We start from the raw sequence: 13,114 nt of genomic DNA on the forward strand, positions 1-13,114 counted from the left end.
AGCTAAGCAGTGAAACATCACTCAGCATTACACTGAATAACAGGCCTCTCTCATCACTCCTTCCTCTATTCTTTTGCTGGTGCTTTTCCATTTTAATGCTTCTTTCAACTCTGATCTGTTTACGTCACAGTTCTTCAGCCTCCTTCTTCTCCTCATCACTTAAACTTCTTTCAGCTCAGTGGTTTTAGCAAAAATGTAGGATGACTTCAGTTCTGCTTTGGGGTAGGATTTAGTAGCACTTCAGAAATACTTTAACATTTTCTGGTTACATTTTTATATTACTTGAATCATACTTGGACAAACATATGGTGCAGTCACTGGTGATGAACCTTCAGCTACAATCTATTCCAGGTCAAACCCTTGCTTGTTACTTGTGACTAAACAAAAAGAAAAAGCTAAAATCTGCATTGCGCTCTTCCTCACGTCGTCCTCTGTCCCTCTCTCTGATGTGGGTTTGCTGGAAATATCCATATCTCCTTTGCACACTGGCAGTCCCACATGTAAGCCAAGAACACGTCCTGTTCTGTCACTGTGTTGGTGTGCCAGTGGAAGCTGCTGTTCTCTGTCAAGTTGCAGGAGAACGTTTCATGGACTTCCAGGCTCTGCTGTGTGATGCTCTTCCAGATTGTTTCCTTCCACACAGACTGAGTGAAAGCGGGGTCGTTGTTCTTGCAAACTTGTTTGCCTCTGGAAGGAAATAAGCATGACTGACATCTTCATGTAGAGCAGCACTGACTGCAGAAGTCCCTTAACATCAAACCGCAGCTCCTTTGTTCACCCTGAATGATTAGAGGGAGACAGAGACTAAGGGTGTTAAACAGAAAAGGATTTGAGTGACTGGATGTTAATATGGAAGCAAAGATTATTGCAATGTGTTTGTAAAGGTTGTTGTAAGCTTTCAGTCTTCCTGTCATTTGTTATGTTAGTGGAGCTGTTTAGCTCCCAGGTCACATTTGTGGGGTGCTGGCAGTTATGGGTGGTTGTTTTGGGCTTTTCTGTGTGGAGTTTACACACAGCCACGCTCCTGCTTTCTCTGGGTGCTGACTTACTCCCACAGACCAAATACCTGTATGTTTTTGGTTAATTGATGATTATCCATTTGCTTTGAGTGTGGATACGAATATAAATGGTTGTGGACTGGCAATTTGTACTCTACCTCTTCCACCGTGTCTGCTCCAACTCTCTTGGATAAAAGGTTAGGTAAATAGCTGATCTGAATCTTTGGCTGGTACACATATAGTGACATTTGACATATGTAGGTCTCCATCTAGTGGGAAGAGCTTGTACACGGACACAGGTAACGGCAATTCTTAATTCTACTTCCTTGAAAAAAACAGCATAATCTTCTGCAGTGTGTCAGGTACAATCATGTGCTTGATTTTTAATGTCAAACACTGAAATGTGAGTGAACTCCATCTTCTAATACTTTTCATAGTGATCATCAAGATTACTATGGTAAGGACGTATAAAACTAAAAAAAAAAGACCATTTTAAGCTATAGTATGAGACACTGCCTATTGTGTTATATTGCCATCAAGTGGAAAATCAAGTAATTGCAGAATGTTGTTAATATGTGGTGGCATCATTCCTGCAATCATCTTATTTACATCTTATCTATATTAAGTAAAATGCCTGATTAGCAGGCGGTGGCTACAGATCATTAATCTGTCCTTATCCTTCCTTATCCTGTCCCATTTTTTCCTAGTGTAAAGTCATTTCTGGTAGCATGAAATGGCTCCTGCTGCCCATTCACCTTGTAAAGGTAGTTCAGCTCCTCCTGGATGAGATGGGATCTGAACATGCTGTTGTAACAAGGCTTGCTGTGTCTCCCAGCACAGACAGCAGCATGACATGAACCTGCTCCTTTGTATAAGGAGGAAGAGGAGGATGACTGCCAGAGAGCTACAAAATGACCTCCAGCAAGCTTTAACTGACTTATACTGTGATTACTCAGTGTTCCCTTGATTATTATTTTTTAAGGTTTGTATTTATTTGTGCATATCCATTATGGTCTGTGAATCATTAAATTCAGAATCAGAATACTTTATTAATCCCTAAGGAAATTACGTGGTTACAGTTGCTCCAAGACAATAAGAACAGTAACAGACTGAACTAGATTCAATAATATGATATATTACAAAGTTACAAAAAAAGGAATATCCAACAAATATACAAATAGCTAACTTATAAATATCCAGAATATTACAGAGATTACATATATATGATTGACATTTTACTGTGATTTAAAATTCTTGTTTCATTTAATACAAGATGTAAAAAAAAAAAAAAAAAAAAGAAGAGAAAAAATGTTCTTAATTGCTTTTTCTACAAGTAAACAACACCAAAAATTATCATCCATGGTAGAAAATAATAAATTAAGTTATCAGGGAACTAGGAATCATCTTAGACCAGGGGTGTCCAACTCCAGGCTTCAAGGGCTGGTGTCCTGCAGGTTTTAGATGTGTCCTTGATCCAACACAGCTGGTTTAAATGGCTAAATTCCCTCCTCAACATTTCTTGAAGTTCTCCAGAGGTGTGATGGACCGAGCAGCGAAGGAAACTTGGGCACAGGTTAAAGTCCAAAAAAATGATTTTTATTTAACCCCAAAACATAATTGGCTAAATCATGCAAAAAGAATCAAAATCTTGGGCCCATAAAAGAGGCCAAAATAACAGAACTCTACTCAAAGTTGACAACACTACTGATAACTCAAACAAACCGACCTAACTTAATGAGACAAAGGGGAAACTTAAATAGTGGCTGATCAGCCCACAAAAAACACAAGAAGGGGTAAAACACACAAAACCTAACTAAACCAAACATAATGAACTCCCATTCCCCCCCCATGGTCCCGAGTTATGGCATGAACCAATTTGCAGTCTTCCTTTAAAGCTCGCGCCGCCCCTTTTCCACCTCTTGGCTCCTTAATCAAGGGACTGGAACAGCTGCAACTAAGGTAACTCAGAAAACAAAAGATTACACATACATAACAGTGTAAACTAAAAGGTGCGCACTTATTTTAGAATGCAGTGTTATGTGAATATGTGAATTAACTCTAAACCAAAACCAGTTATTTATTGTCCTGTAAATTAATTCCTATATCTAAAGAAAGACAAATGTGAATGCAATGTTACTTATAAGCCTCTACACTAACATGGTGGGTATTACCACTGTGTGGCTGTAAGTGCAGCCATCACAAGAGGCCTGGTAATGAACTAATCATTTGATTCAGTTGTGCTGACCCAGGGTGAGATCTAAAACCTGCAGCAGACTGGCCCTCGAGGCCTGGAGTTGGACACCCCAGTCTTAGACTCACATCTAAGATTTGAAAGACGTGAATAATCTGTGCAGAAAAGTCCTGCAATAAACTAAAACTACCAATCACATAACTGAAAGGTCAGGTAATAAAAGTTATAACAAAAATGAACAAATACAGTGTTTGTTTGTTTTTTCATTTTTTAGGAAATCAAAGTATTTTAGCTTTAAAATCCAACCTAAAGATTATTTTAAAATACATACAATGCCATGCTTCCTCAGTACTCAGTGATATTTTAGTGTCCAGACATCAGCACTGCAGTACAAACAGCACACAGGCCTTAATAAACAGTAACTGTCACAGCGCAATGCACAAAATCTCGTCTCGTCTCATTAAAAGAGCAAAGGTTGTGATATAAAAATGCAAACCAGTTTCAGTGTTTTCAATAGAAGCAATAAACTATGGCTGAAATAAAAGCACACCCACACTATAACTCTGTATTCAACTTGAGCTTTATTTTTATATCTGTTTCATATTTTTATATATGGCTCCCTTTTTCTCACCTCAGCACAGGTGTTGTAAATTAGCTGCAGTGCATGCGGTGCTTGTGCATAATTGTGTGTTGCAATGCAGTTATTATGCTTGTGTCAAATAAATCGATTCCCCTGAGAATTTAGTGACTAAAAAGAAGTAAAGCTCCTCTATTTGAGTCAGATGGCTTTTATCCAGGAGACGTTATGCAATTTAAAATAAGATTGCACTGCTCTTGTGTGGATTTATGTATGTATAGTGTCCCCCTCCCTCCTTCACTGCCCTCTCCGTGCCACACTACTCTAGGGATTAAGAGTCAGATTATAATATCGAATCTTAATCTTGTATCAACTGAGCTGACCCCATACAAACTGTCAGTCCAACTGTGTTATGGCCTCCTGTTACAGTGTGGACACTTGAAGTTATTGTAACTGAGGGAAGCAAATAAAAATGTTTGTTGGCTCTCCATAGGCAAATAAATATGCAAGCTAACACAGTCATGTTGCTTCTGTCATTTGAAGTGACAGCCATGTGGCGTTCAAAATGATGGACAATGTACTTAAGAAACTGGTAAAAGACTAAAAATCTCCAAAAAAAACACTAATTTCCACCCGCTCCACCCTGCCTGTACCTTCTACACCTCTCTTAAGCACCATCTGTTGCTTTGCATGGCTGAGCCCAGGTATTTAAACTCATCTATCTTCACTACCTCTACACCTTGCAGCTTCACCTCTCTACCTGTCCCACTCTCATCAGAAGTTTTGCTTCCACTGACTTTCATTCAGTACTCTCCAAGATTGTGTTCTCCATACCTCCAAAGTTTTATTTGGACCAACCACCTTTCAGTTCTTCATCTTCTTCATAGATGTCCTCACTTCCTCTTTACTAATCATCCGCACTTCCCGATTCACTAAAGTTCCATCTATCCATCTCTCATGTTGTTGTTTTCAAAATTATTGATACACATTTATTTCAACATTCATCTTCATTTAATTTGCTTTCTTTTTCAGAAATCTGGCAAATATGTCCTTTTCTAGCATACAGAAATCTCATTTATAATCAAGATCCACAGCAAGATGAAAGTTTTACTATCTGGTGGTTTCTGTGTGACATCCGTCCTCGTTATTAACAGTACCTATGACAAATTACTCACGCTTCTTCTCCCTTTTCTGCTCTATAAATACAGACGAAACGACACCGTACGATCACTGACGGCTGCTCTGACGTCAGCGCGTATTCAGAGCGTAGCAGCGTGGTCTCGCCTGTCCTTCACATCCGTCCACATCCTTCTAGGCTCTCTTCCCAAACGCAGCAACAATGGCTCTGCTCAAGTCCAGCAAGGTGATCTACTGCCTGGGGAACATCTCCCCGTCCCTGGGAGTCCTGTCCACCCGCAACAGGTAAACGGCAGTAACGTGGACGTTCAGTTCGTTAAGCACCACCTACGTGGTCTCATGAACTGTCACGTTTTGCAGCTAGCTCAACGAACAAACCTTATTTGAAGGTTGACGTTACCTTGAGTTTTATGGTGGAGCTTGGTTGCTCTGCGGTTAGTGTAGCCCCAATAGCCGGTCAGCTAACCTCAGACTGAGGTCAAAGGATTTTTACACGGCCTGCTGTTGTCCGGGGTTTAGCATCTGCTCCCAGGTAGCAGCTAATATGTAGGGTTAGCGATGTCCTCTTGTGACTTGATGGCCTGAAAGGTCAACAGCCATTGTTTAAGACAAACTTTCTCTTTGCTCACCTCTATCCTGACCTCAAAACGGCAACTCTGAGTTACCACAACTTTGAGTTGCTGTTAATGAGGTTAACGGTACTGATGAAAGTCACGCTGGTGAGTTAGCACCGGAGCATGGTGGAGACTGAAGCCCAGCCGGATTTGTTACGTTATCAAAAGCAGCTTAAGTTTACAGTATTAAACAGCTAACTTTATTGTTAATAAACGGTTTTCGCCTCTTGCTCCTAAAAACATTTTGAGTGACTTAAACCATCGCGATAATTTCAGTTGCACAGTTTGAGCTAAGCGACTTGTCGTAGTTTGTAAAGTCGTGCGAGCTGATTGGCTGTCGCTTCCCACCTTTGAGCGCCGATTGGCTAATTTCCAGGTGGAAATTGAGACACTGGTGTGTCCTTTCAGGGTGTGCTTGGAGGACAAACTCGTCTTCAGTTACTCGTTTATGCGATTAAAATATTTAACTTAAAGCTTTCGTAAATGCTGAGATTTGTGAACGTGGGGAAACTGTATTTAGGTTGCCCTTTCACTGCAGTAACTCTAGGTTTCGTTTTACTAGCTTCTGCTGTCGTGATTCAGTGTCTTATGTTCAAGCACGCAGCCAGCCGTTATTGTGTAATTTTAGACGGTAATATCAGTAGCTGATAGGGGTGAACAACAATATTGCCCTTTACCGTGCCACAAAGGCCTCTGGTCTGCTGATCGATGATAACTTCTCAGTAAATATTTAAATAAACGCTGAAGTTTGTCTGTTCAAAGGTTCTGCTTGCATGCACACTGCAAGTGTGATGAGACAAATGAACACAAATAACACTTTAGTTACTACGTTCCTGCTGTTAATGTCAACAGTAGTATGTTACACACAGTAAAATACTTGCAACCACAATTGTCTGTATAGATGGTAATTAGGGGAAAAAAGTATGTGCCAAATGATAGGAATAATATTTTAATGTCCCTTTGGAGACACTTGCCCTTTGCAAAGTGTCCTGTCCTAAATTTAGACTCAAGTTCAGAAAGTAGAAGAAACCTGATACAATAACATGTCTGTGAGGGCAAGAGTGCAGCAAAAGTAAAATCATGCCAACAGTCTGGAATTAAAAAAACGTGATAGTGGGTGTGGGTTTTCTAAATCTATGTACAAACGGAGATGTATTGTATTAATATCAGTTGGCGATGTGAAAACAGTAAAACGCCCAGTGAACTGATTGACTTTTTTCTTTTTCTTTTTTCCAAAACCCATACATCCCCGTCTATGCTTAAATCAGACTTCAGTCTTTAGTCTGAGTGTTGTAAAAATATGGGATTGAAAAATAAGCGTTTCTAAGCCATTTGTCCCAAGGAAGAACTTTAGGTGTCTGTCTTGCTTTCTGTAGTGTGTTTGTGTGGGTTTTTTTTTTTTAAATAATTACTAATAAGAAATTCAAGGATTGTTTAGTTTCTTTACCTTAATCAGCCACTTAAACAAATATTTTAATTAGCATCAAGTATTTTGAAACTGCAAAAGATCAATAAGCTTTAAAAGAAAAGAATGATATTCAACAAGATGATGCTGAAAGCTGGAAGAGCAAATAAAGGAAAGAATGGTAAAAAAAAATCATATAATATTCCACTGAGTGTTTGTTGTGGTGGGAACGTGAGTAATTATAGCATTTTTGACCCTGATTAACTGTCACACTTGTTGTTGGACTCTGGACTTCCTGATGGGATTATGTTTCATGATGCTTGTGCCAGCCAAGCATGTGTCATTCATGCGTCTCTAAGTCAGTGTGTTATCCCCAGGTCACATGAGGTGTTAAGCTGGCATTAGGCTCTGCAGCATGTATCTTTTTTTTCTTTTATTGGCCTTTTCTGGAAAAGGGACCATCTACAATATTAACATAAATGTTGCCATTTGATGCATTGTATCAGTTTTAGCTTAAAGCTAATTTGCATCTGCAGTCTGTTGGCAGGCTACATGCATTAAACTGTACGAGGTAGTGGTACCTTAAAACCAGTTTGCCCCTCTTCAAAGATGCATTAGTGTTTGTTTGTGACCACAATCTAAGTACTATACTCATCTGCTTTGGTGCAGCTCCTGGTGGGGTGGAGTGCAGATGGGTCCCCCTGATCCCATCCTGGGGGTGACTGAAGCCTTCAAGAAGGACACAAACCCCAAGAAGATGAACTTGGGAGTGGGAGCCTACAGGGATGATCAAGGAAAGCCGTTTGTCCTCAGCTGTGTTCGCAAGGTAGATCTACCTCCTGATTAAATTATCAGACACAAAGAGTGTGAGTGTGTGTGTGTGAGATGTTTTATGCCTCATTTTCTTTGCCTTCTTCTAGGCAGAGGCTATCATTGCAGCTAAACAGCTGGATAAGGAGTACCTTCCCATTGGTGGTTTGGCTGAATTCAGTAAAGCCTGTGCTCAGCTGGCTCTTGGTCCTGAAAATGAGGTTTTGAAAAGTAGCAGAGTAAGTTCAACTAAAAGTTCAGTTGACGATGGACAGTTTTTGTCTTTTAAAAGAAATCCATATCAGTACAGCAGTTTTCTTCTCCTTGCAGAGCGTCACCGTCCAGACCATCTCAGGAACTGGATCTCTGCGTATTGGAGCCAACTTCTTGGTGAGGTCCTCTTGTATTGATCACCTGGCATTTAAAAACTGTTTTTAAAAATGAGGTTTCTTGGTATGCTATAGCTCATCAGCTTTTCCTGTGTCACAGGCTCGATTCCACCCTGGGCCACATGATGTGTACCTGCCCAAACCCTCCTGGGGGAACCACACACCCATCTTCAGAGACGCTGGCATGCAGCTCAAAGCTTACCGCTACTATGAACCTTCCACCTGTGGCTTTGACTTCAAAGGAGCACTGGATGACATCTCTGTAAGAAATGCGTAAAATACATGCGTCAAAAGAAAATGAAACATGTTAAGCATTTTTCCAACAATTTGATAATTGTTGATGATTTTATCCTTTTTAGGTTGTCCAAATTATATCTATGATTTTGAAGGATAAGTTCTAGAGTTGTGATCAGATTTAAGAAATTTTCCTTTTATTAGGAAAGGAACGCAGGAAATGGGACTCTGCTTTTTCACTTGTGTGGTGTGTAGTGCAAAGGGTGTATTTATACTAAGAGACATCCAAGAGGACTTTGGTCTTGCCCGCTTTCTGTTTACACACAGATATCAGGGAAGTTTCACCGGGCATAGTGTGAATTGTTGCATCAGTGTATGAGGCTCTAATAAAGATTTGCTGAAATGTACATTTAATTCTCATCCCCTTATCTTAATATTTCTCATCCACTGTGCCACAGCACATAGGTGTGCCGTGAGAAAAGATCAGGTGTGCTGTGGAAGATTATCTGGTTCCACATCTGGTATTCCAAGCAATTGGCATGAGTAACGGGCAGAACAATTACATTCTCTTCCACTAGAGGGCAGTTCAACTACATGCTCTAATTAAATCAGTTGCCAACTGCCAGTAAAACAAAAGAAATTGCATAATAGTCATGCGAGTGAGACAACGCAGCGCGTAATAACAATAGATAAGTATTTGAAAAGAAAATGTAGTTAATCCGACCTGGGCCCTGGAGTAAATTCCAACCCAGATGAAGGCCCTAGCATGAGTAGTGGTCAGAAGAAGACAAAGCTATACTGGGGACAAACCGAGCCAATTCCGCTATACCTGGTGCACAGGGAAAAATTATTAATATGCTTTTTGTGACATTTTTGTTTGGTGTGACTTTTCTAAAGTGAAATATGTGCCATGGCTCCAAAAGGTTGGAAAACGCTGCTTTATCTCGTGGTGAGGAAGCCCCACTTCATGTTAATCATATCTAGTGCATGAGCAGTGTAAGAGTACTGCTGCTGTGAGAACACTGTCAGGCCTGTAGTGTGTGTGTGTGGGGGGGGTTTGTAGGCTGACTAACTGAAACCCTCATTTATGTTGCAGAAAATCCCAGAGCAGAGCATCATCCTGCTGCATGCATGTGCTCACAACCCCACTGGTGTGGATCCAAGGCCCGAGCAGTGGAAGGAGATTGCTGACATTGTGAAGGTGAGAGGTTATCAGAGGTTCTGTAAATGCTAATGATGAAATGGCTGCTTTGCTTTTATCACATGAGGTCTCTGACAGTTCAGACACCACAATTGATGAGCTCTGCATAATTAACTGCTGTCTTTGTTCACCCACCACCACTCTTATAGAAAAGGAACCTGCTCGTGTTCTTCGACATGGCCTACCAGGGCTTTGCAAGTGGAGACATTGATCGCGACGCCTGGGCTGTCCGCCACTTCATTGAAAACGGTCACAACATTGTGCTGTCGCAGTCCTTTGCCAAGAACATGGGACTCTATGGTCAGTCAGATTCAGTGCAGGCTCTTCTTAAATGCAACATGATGGGTGTTTTCTGTTCTTAAATGAAACCTTTGATCAGATCTATCTTGATCCCTTAACACAACCCACTGAGAAAACGCTGATCCTAAAATATATTTATTCGGTTACAGCAGTAGTCCTTTTGAGTGTTGTCACACTTGTATGGCAACACTTATCCTCACTGGCCACATATGGTTAGAATAGTGTCCTTATAATTTTTTCTACATATAGTCTCTAATTTCTGTTTAGTGGTGTCTTGCAAACAGTCTGTAGGTGCATTATTGCCACCTTCTGACACTGGTGCCACATTAAAACCTACATGAGTCTGGGAAAATATGAGTAACACAAGAATCGCAAGCTATTTTTGTTTGTGCGTCTGTCATCCTTGCTTATTTTTAACCTGTTCAATTTTCTTAAAACTGGGTGTTCAGTAGAGTTGGTGGGGTATCATGAACCAAAATCTTGTATTAAACCCTGAGTTTTTTGTCATCAGTATTTATATTTTTTGACTTGCTGTGCATGTTGACAGGTGAACGTGTCGGAGGCTTCACTGTCGTGTGCAAAGATGCAGAGGAGGCAAAGAGGGTGGAGTCTCAACTCAAGATCCTCATCAGGCCCATCTACTCCAACCCACCAGTGAATGGTGCCAGAATTGCAGCAACTATTCTCAACACGCCAGAGCTGCGCTCACTGTGGTACGACCTTTTAGACATGGACATATCCACAGACAACCCCAGTAGGGTTTAAATACTGGGGACTCTCCTCCTTTAAGCTTCAAGCAGAGTTTTCACTTCTCATCAAAGAGGCTTCTTCAGTTTTAAAACCAAATGAAGCCCAGTTGCTTTCTCTTCAAGCTCCTTAGGTTATCACAACACTGCACTTATGCTGCGTTCCTTTGGCCACAGAAATCAGAGCTGGGAGTGACACGACTACCTTAGTTGAGCATGTTCCAGGAGTAAAGTCAGGTTTTAGAGACACTGCTCCAGCACATTCAGGAATGGATCCTGGTCAGTGCCCTGTGCGCTGCTGCCAACTAGGAACTTTAACTCTGACACATCAGACTAATGTAGTCTGGATTCTTTGGGAACGCTTCAAATTTTCAGCGTGCCCCAAAAAGGTTGATGCTCAGTTATGCATTTCTTTGTTTTTTGTGTCCAGGCTGGAGGAGGTCCATGGTATGGCTAACCGCATCATCAAGATGAGAGAGCAGCTGGTGGCCGGTTTGAAAAAGAATGGCTCCTCCCACAACTGGCAGCACGTCATCGACCAGATCGGGATGTTTTGCTTCACAGGACTCAAGCCAGAACAGGTACTGAGACGATTAATGGCAGAGCAGGCAGAGAAATGGATAAGTTTTCATATTTAAACAAAGTGTAATGAATAATGTCATTCAGCAATAAACCTCACAGATCATATCAGAGGAGAGTTTATTTCTTAGGAAAGGGACTTGCCTTTTGGCAGGCCCACTCTTACATTCATATCTGTTGTGTAAAGCTGCTTTCTGTACTGACTGAGGTTTCACCACCAGGGGGTAATGGTTTACTGCTGTTTAACTTTGTAGTCGTTCCAAAGTTTAGTGGCGATTCGTATTGTGCAGGTTGCATTAAGAATGTGGTCTTAAACACCTGCTGTCTCATTTAAAAACATGCATTCTTCAGGCTGATTTGTTTGACATTATGAGTCTTGAGCTTGCAGATGAATGTTTATTTAAAAAAAAAAAACAACAACAAACAACAAAACAGCCTTTTTCCTCTGCCTCATTTGTGCTGCGTTTTCTTTCCCTGCAGGTCGAGCGCTTGACAAAAGAGTTCTCAGTGTACATGACCAAGGATGGCAGAATTTCCATGGCAGGTGTGACCTCTGGAAACGTGGGCTACCTTGCAGACGCGATCCACGCAGTCACCAAGTAGAGTGGATCCCGCTGGGAGAGCAGCAAAAATCAGAAGGAGCAGCACAAAAGAGGAGCTTCAAGCGTCATTTATTCTGTCTCCTTCATGCCACCTTTAGAAAACTTCCTTTTTCATTTCAATTTTTTTTTTTTTTTTTAAGTTGTAGCCTTTTTGTTTCCTGACTGGCTTTCATCATGAGTTAAATTTGGAACGGTTAACGGTTGCTCTTGTTACAGGCTCTATTTTCCGGTTACACTTTCTTTCCTCTACATTTCACTAAAGGCTTCCCCTGCCAAATTGAAAGATTTCTTCCCATGACTGACTCATCTTTCCTTATTTATTATCAGAAATGAACTGTTGGCTGTACATTCGTGTCCTCCTACATATATGCTCTATCTGCTGTGGGCCCACACGCTAAAACGTTGAGGAAAAATTATCCAGGCGATGCTAGACGGAGATGAGATCTCTGGTGCTTCGTGAAAGCTTGTAGTTGATCTGAGGTTTTCCTCTTTAATTGTGGAGTTGTAGCACTTTAAACTGTGAGGCACTGTGTGAGTCTCAAGACATCACTGGCACTTGAGTGGGCTTTACTGTACTAATGGGCATCTGCCAGACATGTAATCTCGTTACTCTGTGGATCTGCCCTAACAATGATTCAGCAGTTTACTCTTTGTTCTGTTTCAGTAGAATTTGAATCTGTTTGATTTGTTTTAGTGATCACAGGGCAGCGGTCTCTCTCTGTCGGTCCTCCTGTAAGCTCAGATACAAACGAGCACATGCTTTAGAGTTGAGAATGGAGGCGATAAAACTGTCGATCCCACTGTAAGGAATTTTTATTACACCAAATTTAATGTGTTCATCTCGCCAATTGAAAACTCTGTACTCCATGGTAAAGTCGTGTGGGGTACTTTCTTCAGGGGAACAAAACGGTTCATGATGCACACACTGTTCATTCAGATGAACACCATGTTTTTAGTGTGTGAATCTGTTCATCGGTAGGACTGTGAAACACAGATGGCAATTCAAAATGTGGGGTTTTCCTGAGTCAGCTCATACTTCTGGTACTCTGCCTCCATGTTTTTGCATTCTCTCTTATGGATCATCAGTCTTGTACATCATTGAACAAATAATAAATCATAGAGTAAAGATGTGAAACCAGTTAATTTTGTCCCTTTTCTTCACATTTACCCGCTACATCATGCTCAGACAACCTACATCTTATTCCAAGTGATGGATTATTGCACTGAGGTCCAGGGCAGTTTCCTAACTGTGTTAGCTATGATAGGCTAAACTTGTATATAATGATCTTGACTTGCACAAGCACAAAAGAGTACAAAGAGCTCTGACTTAT

General features: G+C 40.9%; 1 protein-coding gene and 1 long non-coding RNA gene across 2 annotated transcripts; one reads left to right on the forward strand and one right to left on the reverse strand.

Moving 5' to 3' along the window:
* Positions 1-680: 680 nt before the first annotated feature.
* LOC112846706 (uncharacterized) lies at positions 681-7,574 on the reverse strand. Its single transcript, XR_003219831.1, has 2 exons — positions 5,304-7,574; positions 681-779 (listed from the first exon to the last, which is right to left on the reverse strand). It is a non-coding gene; the product is annotated as an uncharacterized LOC112846706 (long non-coding RNA).
* Positions 2,860-12,921, forward strand: LOC100706906 (aspartate aminotransferase, mitochondrial). The gene is made up of 11 exons (XM_003442255.5): positions 2,860-2,957; positions 4,975-5,188; positions 7,592-7,748; positions 7,843-7,971; positions 8,063-8,122; positions 8,222-8,383; positions 9,452-9,556; positions 9,706-9,856; positions 10,404-10,569; positions 11,033-11,183; positions 11,662-12,921. Exons 2-11 carry the CDS (start codon positions 5,106-5,108, stop codon positions 11,782-11,784), a joined length of 1,287 nt encoding a protein of 428 aa, XP_003442303.1. The 5' UTR covers positions 2,860-2,957; positions 4,975-5,105; the 3' UTR covers positions 11,785-12,921.
* Positions 12,922-13,114: the final 193 nt, after the last annotated feature.

The sequence above is a fragment of the Oreochromis niloticus genome, linkage group LG1 (genome assembly GCF_001858045.2).
Source record: "Oreochromis niloticus isolate F11D_XX linkage group LG1, O_niloticus_UMD_NMBU, whole genome shotgun sequence".
Lineage (NCBI taxonomy): Eukaryota > Metazoa > Chordata > Actinopteri > Cichliformes > Cichlidae > Oreochromis > Oreochromis niloticus.